At 43.2% G+C, this 10,956-nt stretch overlaps 1 protein-coding gene across 1 annotated transcript in view; it reads left to right on the top strand.

The window, feature by feature from the left end:
• The first annotated feature begins 7,504 nt into the window (after positions 1-7,504).
• The window catches only part of LGR4 (leucine rich repeat containing G protein-coupled receptor 4), a 96,604-nt gene continuing 93,152 nt past the window's right edge, over positions 7,505-10,956 (top strand). The window contains exon 1 of the mRNA XM_068556773.1: positions 7,505-8,188. Coding sequence (XP_068412874.1) covers positions 8,004-8,188 — 185 coding nt within the window. The 5' untranslated portion in view covers positions 7,505-8,003. The remainder of the gene's footprint in view (positions 8,189-10,956) is intronic.

Genomic DNA, 10,956 nt, shown 5'->3' with positions numbered 1-10,956 from the left:
CTTTTCTTTAAAGCCCCAAATAAATATTTCAGTGTATTTTATGAAGTTCAAACCTTTGTAGAAGTGGAAAGAAAACTTTCCAAACACATTCTAAAAGAAAACAAAACAAACCTATATAAATTACCGAATTGCATGACTATCTACCATTCAGTATATAGGTTTTGGGGAGGGAGGGGAGGATGACTGATTTAGTATTGTTTTGGCCCTTCTACTAAGTATGAACAACTTCAGTTGACTGGAAATTATTTTTGGCTTTACGTCTTTCAGTTATCTTCACCCAAATTCAAACAGGATGTTTGATGAAGAGAAAAGTCGTTTCAGAGGGGACACGGTAAGTTCCTTTAAATAAATCAAAAACCGAGGCACTGAGATTAACTTGCTTTCTATGACACTAAATTTGTTGTTTTTAAAAAAATGTTCTCTTTCCCATGAAAATTAAAAATACATATTAAACCAAGTATAGAGTGGAAAGAGCAACTGACCTAGATATTCGCTCCAGTTCTGCCAGTGGCTCGGTATGTTGCCTTTGGTAATTTAGTTATCCTCTGTGGGTCTGATTTCTCTCTGGTAAATGAGATTTAACCTATGATCTCCAAAGTTCCTTCTGTTTCTGAGGATTTCAGAGGTATCAAGAAGAAAGTTTGGCACAGCATAAGACAGAACTTTCTAACAGCCAGAACCGCCACTACCAATGGGAGAGTGTGAATGTGCCGATGGTAGCTGTATCCAAAAGAAGCAGAGATGCTGTTGAACATTCTTAAGCCGTAGGCAGGTGATTGAACAAGGCTTAAGGTCCTTTTTAAGCCTAAATTTCTCAATTCTGTAAGTTAAATTGAATTGTAAGCTGCCTGACAGGAGACTCCAAATCATGCCTTATATTCTGAGGCTGACAACAAAATGCACCTCTCAGATCTCTGCCTGTAGGGAGACTAACTGACCAACAATCCTGCTGATTACATCAGAATCAGGAACTTTTTAAATATGGAGAATCCCAGGCCCCATCTCAGACCTACTATATCAGAATCAATGGAGGTGGAATTTCTATGTTTAAAATCTTCTCCAGGGACTTCCCTGGTGGTCCAGCAGTTGAGACTCCTTGCTCCCAATGCAGGGGTCCAGGGTTCGCTCCCTGGTCAGGGAACTAGATCCCACATGCCGCAACTAAGAGCCTGTGTGCCACAACTAAAAAGAAGATCCCGCACGGCGCAGCTAAGACCTGGCACAGCCAAATAAATAAATAAATATTAAAAAAAAAAAAATCTTCTCCAGGTGATTTACCTGTGGACTGACCTACATAAATCTAAATTGTTCAGTCCCCAACAGAGTAAGTTCTGAGGCCTAGGTGCATGGTAACTACTCCTTGAAAAAAAAAATCCAAAAAAAAAAAATGTTAAAAAGCTTGACAAGTTTGTGTTATTTTGGAATAAAAGGAGCAAACTGGCAAAGTTACTATAATGTGTTTCCCTGATATCTCAAGGTCCTCCATTTTCTTTTTCATATTGAATTTTTTTTAAACTTTCCTCATAATGTTCTATGAATTGAATTCATATATTTTAACACTAACCTGAGGCAAAAAAAAAAAAAAAAGAGTTTAATAAATAGTACCGGATTTTGTCAACCAGACCCCAAGAAAGCACTTTTGGCATCACCTTAACATCCAGCACCATTGATCCAGTCTCCAGACCTTTCCTTGCTTTGCCCTTCTCCAAGGTAATCTTGAAAATTACAGATGGTTGGTAGTTTGCCTGAATTTTTAGAGCATTGCCTCAGAATTTTTTATGTTTGAAATGATTTTAAAGACATTTTTAAAAACCTTGGGATTGTTAAAATTTTCATTCTGATTGCCACTCCTCTTATTTCAAAGAGTCGTGGCAGCTGTCATTAGACAAAAAGAAAGAGAATCACCTAAGAGGTGTTTACCCAAGAGGTCTTTTTTGAGACAGCATTAGGTGTCCAGGTCAGGAAAAGAAAGACAACCTACAGAATGTAAAGTATTCTCTCCACATCCTCCCACAGTTTCTCCTTGAGTCTAAAATCTCTTATTGCCTGCTTTTCTAGATTTCTTTCCACATATGTTCTTGTAGACAAAGAGAGCTTTCCAGGACACTTCAGCAGAACTACCCTCAACCCTACTGCAGACCCCCACCCCAAGTGCTGGTTTTCTGTACACATCTTTTATGGGATGCACAGACTTTGCATGTAGTTCTTTGGAATAATTGTCTCATGCTAAGGTCTTTCCAAAATGTTTAAAGTTCTATTTGGAATTCTGAGGGAGTGAAAAGGAACCAAATTCTATGACTGAACTCTGTGTTAATACTTTGGCCCTAACAAATTCTCAGCATGACTAGGTGATAATCTTCCCAGTTTTCTATTCTGATTTTTCTCCCTTTACTTTTCTATTACAACACCTGGTTGCTTTAACGCTCATTTAATTTTTTGCCTCATTCTGTTTCTCACCAGTAGTTTATGCATTCAGACCTTGGGATCCATGTGCGGTTCTGTAATTCAGAAATTGTTCCCTTGAGTCTCATTCTCTTCTTGGGTTAGATTTGAAATGGAAAGATTGGGAAAATAAAATCAGATTTAGAAAGGATTAGGAATATGTATTAGGAATATTATGTATAGGAAAATATTTCTGGTATTTGTCCTAATGTTTTGAAGTTTGGGGTCAATATGGGTCTTCAGAAGTACTGAAAAGGACATCTGACCACAGGATATTTGACCAGGTCAGGAAACTAAGAAATTTTGGGTCATGTTTTGAAAAGGGCTGGCTTCAAGAATGGCCTTCAGTCAGTCACACCAGAAGCCTCACTGCCAGTCCTCACATCCCAAAGGTCCATCAGTTCTACACAGATGGCAGAGGAAAGAGGGCCCAGAAGCCCAAATTTGACCACTTGTGTAGCTTAAAAAGATATTTTTAATTTTTCAACAACTTCATATTGTTAGTTTTTTGTGTGCTTCAAAATAATCATTGTTATGTTAAATTATCCCTAAAAAATAGATGCTATCTCCTGTGCAAAATAGGACCACTGTAGAGACACTGAGACTCAGAAGAAAAGGACAAGTGAGTGAAACACTAAGACTGCAAGCCTCTGGGCCCAGTGTGGGAGCTCCTCCAGCCCAAAGCCCCAGATGCAAATGTGGAGGCATCAGAGCACAGAAACAAGAGCGTTTATCTTGAGGACTCAGTTGTTAGAGTAGATACCTATCAGATGTCTGATGGGTAGGGATTAGACTTGATATTCTTTCTTTATTTCCTGAACCTATTATGTTTTGAAATGTTTATGTATGTATATGTACATACAAATACCCATGTATATGTATGTTTATGTATAGATACATACGTATTTTTAGTATATGTATCTGGCTTCTAACTTGAGGTGGCGGGTTTGGCATGGATGCTTTCAGAAAGTCAACAGCTATTATTCACCGGTCATGCGATTGCATCAGGTCAAATATTTGGGGTGTCTTTTGGATGGGAGGTATGATAAACCCTAAGTGCCCAGGATAACTTCTACACCATTCATTCTAGAAAGAGGGGCATGTTTAAGCTTGCAACAGATTCTTTGGGGCTCATTCTGCAATATAATCTTCAGTATGAGCTTACCATGGAGACCAGAAGTTTAAAAGCGCTTGATGTCAACATGTAAGGAAAGATGGTTACCTTTGAGGCATGTCCTTCTGAATTTTACATAATCCTACAAATGGTTTTCAAAAATAATTAGATTTCAATAAAGGATTAGCACCTATAAAACAGGGGTGGGAAACTATATGGCCCACGGGCCAGAACTAGTCCAACATGTGTTTTTGCCAAAAAAGTTTTATTGGAACACAGCCACATCTATTTGTTTATGTATCATTTATTTCTTGCTACAATGGCAGAGTTGAATAGTTACTACAGAGACCATGTGGTCCACAAAGCTCCAAATTTTACTATCTAGCCCTAAACAAAAACAAATACAAACAACCCAACAGAAGACAAACAGGCAGAGGAAATGAATAGGCAATGCATAGAAGAGCACACTAAATGCCCAGTAAATACATGAGAAGATGCAATTGTAATCAGGGAAATCCAAATTTCAACTACACTTTGATTTCATTCCACGTGCATCAGATTCACAAATATTTAAGTCTCACAATATTGGTATTGGTAGGATGTTAGGGTAATGGGGTTTCTTATTTTCTGCTGAAGGAAGCACAAATAAGTACAGTCGCTTTTGAAAGCAATTTGACATCCAATAGCAGTGAGTGCACATAGTCTATGACCTGGCGATTCCACTCCTAGACACACACACACATGTATAAAGGAAATACCTTTTAGAGAATCTCTTGGCATATATAAGGGAGACATGTACAAGAATATTCATGATAGCATTATTAGAAAAAAATACAAATAAGTCTCATATTAATAGAATGGATAAATAAATACTGAGTATATTCTTTAAATGGAATACTAGGTAGTAAGGGAAATGAATTAACAATAGCACATATTTTATGAACATGGATAAAGCTCACAGGCTGAATGAAGAAACCAAGTTGCAAAAGAATACAGATTGATATTCTTTATATATGCAAAACAATAATATATATTGTTTAGGGATGCACCCGTACAAAAAGCATGAAAATATGCACGGGCATTAATTATGAAGTGTAGGAAAGGTCTTACTTCCCAGAGAGAGAAAGAAGGAAAGGAATATGACTGGGGAGGGGTATAAACGGAACTTCAACTACATTTGTAACATTCTATTTCTTAAGCTGATTGCTGTGAACTCAGATTTTTGTTCTATTGTTAAGTTGGAGTTACTTTATAAAAGGTGAAATTCTGTACATTCGAGGACTTATAATCCAGTTATTACAGCACTACCGAAGATCCCCCCACAATCTCCCAGTTTCTGTTTCCTTAATGGAGCAGCTTGCAGGTACGGCTTCTGCATACACTTGTGTAGGCTCTATATTTATAAGAATGTCTGAGTGAGGGGGTGAGTTGGACAAAATCCAGCTTGTCCACGAGTCAACATGCCCTGTGCCCTTTGCACAAAAGCCCCAAGGTGAGCATCACTGGAAGGGTGTGCCTCCTTTGTTGCCCAAAAGTACCCTGCAATGCAGAGGCACTGTAGCTAGGCTCTGCTTCCTCTTATCTGGCCTGTGGATGCTATCCATTTACTCATCCATGGCCATGAAAAACTAGAAGGAGGAACCAGTCTGGAGGCAGAGTCTCTGTTAAGTTTATTACTTGTTTGCCATCAAATTTTGGTTCATCCAGATATCTTTCTAGGTCCTTAAGGGTTATGTAAGAGCTGATCATTTTTCTCTAATTGTCTGGGATAGTATCTTAAAAATCAGTGTTTTTTTTTTTTTTTTTTTTCTTTCTTGGGGCATCTTATCCAAGAAGTGAAGACTAATTGGCCAGTTTATCTTTAAAGCAAAACATATACAATGTAGCAACTATCAGAAATACTAAAACTTTAGCATATCTTACCTCTTTTTTTCTCTACCCAAGTCCTTTGTTCCTGATATTTTGTCATCTTGGACAAGCTGCAAATTTGAATCCTCCTTACCTTCTTCATCTCCTAGATAATAGGAATTTATTCTGCAATAAAATCTACATCTCTCCTTTTTCCACAATCCAAATCTCTCCTTTCATCTAAGTTGCCAGCCCTAAGATCTTATTCCTTGGAAGCAAAGAATAAAGTTCCCGGAGTGTGGTTCAAGGATCACCTGTCTCACTTTCACTTGACATGTATCAAAATGCTGATTTCGAGGCTCTAAGGCTTTTAAGACACTTTGCAGTTTTAATCAAGCTTTGCATGTGATTCTTATGCTAACTAAAGTTTAAAAACCACTACTTTAAAAGAAAGGAAAGGAATTATTTGGCCAAATTAAAATCAATCAGTATAATATATAATTGTTATGAAAAAAAAAAAAAAACAGCAGAAGATACTGATACCTTGGCAAGAGGAATTCTGTCATCTTCCAGTGTTGTTACAAAAGAGAGACGTTAAAGGAATCAAAGAAATGAAAACCATTTTCTCTTCACTTGCTCATGAGAGTTGCTAGAAAATAATGGAAGTGATTTAGACAATGGAAACCAATTTAAGGAAGGCTCCAAGAGCAACATACAAGGAACCAGGAGCCCAGGAGTTGTTCTGTGATGATTTTGGGCAGAGCACAGTATCTGCAAGCTTCAGATTTCTTATCTATAAAAGGTAGGGTTGTCCACCTACCTTAAATTTCTCTTTCCAACCTACAATTAGAGGAAATAGGTCATTCCTAAAACTTAAAGTCAAGGCATATCTGTATTTATTTGACTCTCAAGCGTGTGGATAAATTTATTGTATGTTAGTCATGTGCCCAACTGGGCATTATTTTTAAAATAAACTCCTGAATGTAAAGATGATGGAAATTTTTCATTTTAAACTCCTTGGGTCTGCATCAACTTATTTCCATTTTCTTTAATTTTACTTACATGACATGAGTAATCAACTTGATGACAGTGACATTTTTAACCCTGCCTGCCTTAATCTAAAGTATTCATGGCAATGTCTTCAAAATAGAGTAAAATAACCCAAAGGCACAGTGGAAAGCAAGAAAGGAGGTGCCCATAAAGCAGTATTTGGTACAAACAATAACAATAACGTGGGGTCTATTAAACCACAAAAGTCCAGAAGAGGAAGGAATGCTGATAATTACCTAACACTAAAGTTGCTGCTGGCTTCTCAAGGGTAGTTACCTAGAACTCAAATGACAGCAAAAGCTGTCTGGAGAAATTGTCCAGTGTTCAGAAACATCACCTCCTTTGACCCTAACAAGATTCCTGTGTTCTAGGATTTTAAAGTAGATGAGAAAGCGATCTGAGTTGCGGTCACCAAAACTCCGTATGGTGGATGGCTAATTGCTAAGACTTAGCTATCAAGTGCATATCAAGGTACGTATAAAGATGTCAGTTGAAGTGAGAGGCGCTTGGGGGGTGGGGGGGGTACACTGTTTTAATTTAGTATATAGCTAAAGCTCAAATATTTATGTCAGATTAAGAGAAACTTTCACTCTCCTCTTCAAAATCTTTCTTCCATTTGCACAGCTCCCAAAGTCCTCGCCATTTGGAACAGTGGAGAGTCATTTGAAACTTAACTGAATGCTGGAGGCAAGTTCTACTTTTCAGGTCATCCAATTTAGGAGATCCAATTTCTGCAGAGAGAAGACGACGAGTGGGGGAGGGAAAACCCAGATTCTAAGTCTTCGGATGCTTCCACCTTCGATCCACAACCTGCCACGCAAATCGAGCCAAGGCAGGGATTTTTGCCGCGAACCACCACCATCACCACCACCTTGTCACTCACGCCCGATTAACACGCCCCTCTGGTCCCACTCTCGGCCAATGGCGGCTCCTCTCTTTGCATAGTAATGAGCTCGAGACCTCCCCCGGCCAATGGCGCTCCAGGAGACGGGTTAGTTTTGCATGTACCTAAGTGATTTGCATAACCCAGCGGCTGGGGGCTTGGGAACCCGAGCGTGCAACCCTAGAAGGGAAAAGGACGGGAGGAGATTGAGCCGCGGCCGCGAGAGAGCAAGAAAGAGCCCGGGTGTTTGTGCGAGAGCCGGGCGGGGGACTGTGGCGAGGGGCCGGCATGGCTGAAGGCTGCGCTTCGCAACCTTGAGGAGCGGCTGCGGCGGGAGGCCGGGGACCGGGAGGCGGGTGCGATGGCAGAGTGCGGCCCCTGCAGCTGCGCCCGGCCCGGCAGGCTGGCCTGAGCCGCCGGAGGAACGGGGCTGCCTCTGCGCTTCCATGGAGCAGCGGGTAGGGCGAAACTCCGGAGCGCCGCGTCCCTGCGCTGCTGCTGCCGCGGGCTGTTGAAGGGGCCGAGCCCCCGCGACTGCAGAGAGGAGAGCCCCCGGCCCAGCCCGCAGGCCTGCCGCCCGGGGCGGCGGGGGGCGTCGGAGGGCGCCAGAGGCGCGCCGAAGGAGCGGCGCCGCGGGAGAGGCCGGCGCTGGAGGCGGCCGCAGCAATGCCGGGCCCGCTGGGGCTGCTCTGCTTCCTCGCCCTGGGGCTGCGCGGCTCGGCCGAGCCCAGCGGCGCGGCGCCGCCTCTCTGCGCGGCGCCCTGCAGCTGCGACGGCGACCGTCGGGTGGACTGCTCCGGGAAGGGGCTGACGGCCGTGCCCGAGGGGCTCAGCGCCTTCACCCAAGCGCTGTGAGTGCGGTCGGAGGGGGCGCCGGAGGGGGTTCCGGGGGGCGGAGCCAGTGGCAGATCCCACTCCATCCCCAGTGTCCCGAGGAGGGGGGCGCCGTCACCTCCTTGGCACCCGCTCCAGCGCCGCGAGCTTTACATGCTTTGCCAGTCCGGGTCCGAGACCCGTGTAGCTCTTTTTCCCAGACTTTTCGGGCACGATCACCACCCCCCTCCCCCAACTCCCAAGTGCATGTGGGGCCGAGGAGGAAGGAGGAATCTGGAAACGCTTGCCCCTGGCAGCCTTTTCACGCGACTTTCTCTTCTCCCGCGGGCCCCTGCTCAGCTGGCAAGAGTTTTGCAGGCGGCAGGGTTGAGGGCAGCTAGAACTTGGCCTGAGTCTGAGACCGAGGCAATTTTCGTGGGGAAGCACCTGGAGCCTCCTTGGGTTCCAGCATGTGGGGAGAAGAAAACACCTGTACCGCAGTCGGGGCGAATGGCCTTCCCATTTGGCCCTGTCCGGGGGGGGGGGGGGAGGGGGGGGGAGCGACCTGGCACCACAGTCCAGTTCCACTCCGGACTCAGCAGCAAACGCCTGGGGTTCTGGAGCTCGCAGGGAAACTGGGCGAAAACAACGGAGAAGGGAGGGGGGGAAATTGCAGGTTTCTCTGGGTGAAATACTTTTAACCAACAAGGCCTTTTAAAGAAGGAATGCTGACCTGAAGTACAGGATATTGGAAGAAAATGAAAGTTCCAGAGCATAAGCTCTGCCTGTCCCAAAAGGTAGCAGTTTTCTGCTGTTCCTTAACCAGTAGAACTTTTCTTTTGAGCTGCCTGAGGTTGGGAAAGTCACTCAGATGGTTCTGACTTCCAAAACCCCACTCCACCAACCGGGACGGAGAGCTTTAGACATTCGCTTTAGAAACGAAGACTCTGAAATAGGTGTTGGCTGTGGTGTTGGCAGATGGCACCAGTAGAGAAAGAATGGGGTAATTGCGTGCAGGGTTTGCTGTATGCTTCTGTCCTGCCTTGCTGTGCTGTGGCCAGATTAAATCAAGGGCAGTGAAAGAACTGTTTGAGAGAGGAAGGGATTCTGAGAGGCCTTGGGTAAAGGGAATTTCCTTTTACCTTACAGCTGCTGAGAGGGACCTCTTAGAAACAGACAGTGTGAAAGGAATAACAGACCCCGTGAAGAGATCCTTTCTGTGCAGGCCAGAGCGGTGCTGTTTCCAGGTGGCTGGTGGGAGGTGTTCTGCTTGCCCTCTGCCAGTGGGGTTTTTTTGAGTCTTGTGGCCAGTTGCCTTGGACCTGTCTCATTCTTTGACACCAGCCCCCTTCCCTTTTTTTTTTTCCCCTTGTCTCAGGTTTTAGTTACACATTTGAAGTCATTTTCCTTCAGTATGGTGAAATTTAACTTTTCAGTAAAAAAAAAAAAAGTTAACTTTGCAGTGAGGAGCAATTTGCCCACAAAGGTACCTTACGTGGGAAAGTTTGGGTGGGAGTGGGGAGAAGTAAGGGAAAGAAGACTGGGTAGAGGGGAAGGGGCTGTATTTTTTCCCCAAGACCTCTTCATACTTTTAGGGAATTCATTCAGGAGAGGTGGCTTTCCCTGAAACCTCTTTCAGGTCCCAGAGAGAAAAGCATACTTTTACTATTTTGACCAGTTGAAAAGACCTTGTTTAGCAGATTCCTTGAGTTTTAACATGTAGACTTGCCCTATAAGGAAGAGGGCTGTTTTCCATTAGTACCTAAAAACCACAAAGAAATTTTTATTTTTATGAGAGCACGCTCCTTGCTATAGAGCATCAGGGATCTTTCTTTAGAATTCACCAAAGGTAGTGAAATGCTATATTCTCAACCTTGAGCCCTACATAAGTGACTGTTCATGGCTTGGGAAACAGATAAATAATTGGCACCAGTCCAGATCAGATTGCCTAAACTAGCATCATCATAGCACTTTCTGAGCTGTGGTGGTGGACAAATGTGTTATATTTTCTTTTTCCCTTTGTGACCTGTAGAGTAGTTGTACCTCCTGATAACTTCTTATTTCACTTGAACACTCTTCATTTCACCCTTAAAAGTATATGTTATATGACGAGCCCTTGTAAAGGGCATTTCAAGGGCAATATATTTGCATTTTGGGAAACCAGTGATCTCAAAAGCCACGTTGAAGAGGGGCGGGTGCTGTGATCTGCCCACTCCAATTGATCTTATAAGACACCTTGGAATCACCCGAGGTCTCTTTGCAAGTACTTCTGATTTGCTGTCCCATCACAGCTTTGGTGAAACACAGGTACACACCAAGGAACTGGATCCATGGTTCCCAAACTTTGATTCACTGATTTCTAATTTCTGGAGCATGGACACCAAGGCCTATTTAGTTATACATAAAATGATAATCACAAAAATAGAAGTCAAAAAGATGAGACTATTAATCGAAGTTATTTTCTTGTCATTCCTCAATGGTGTCTTACCTTCACCTCACTCAGGTGTGTACACATCCCACAATGGGACTCCTCGTTGACAGAGCAGGGATTTTATTTAACTCAACTTGAGTCCAGAGTCCGGTACAAAGGAAGCACTTAATGTTTCAGTGAATAAATAAGGACTTAAGGCCACACTGAGGGGCAGGATTGGGGCTTGGAATTCAGCCCTCATTCCCACGCAGGATTGCCAAACTCTGCATTCTCAGCATTTAGCTTTTTGTCCAGATCTGAGAAGGCCCCAGAGAGAGGATACCTGCTTTTTCTCCTTTAGGCTCGTTTAAACTTGTTCAGCCTAACAGTGTCTAT

The sequence above is a fragment of the Eschrichtius robustus genome, chromosome 11, assembly GCF_028021215.1.
Source record: "Eschrichtius robustus isolate mEscRob2 chromosome 11, mEscRob2.pri, whole genome shotgun sequence".
Lineage (NCBI taxonomy): Eukaryota > Metazoa > Chordata > Mammalia > Artiodactyla > Eschrichtiidae > Eschrichtius > Eschrichtius robustus.
This window is presented reverse-complemented; position numbering and strand designations above follow the sequence as displayed.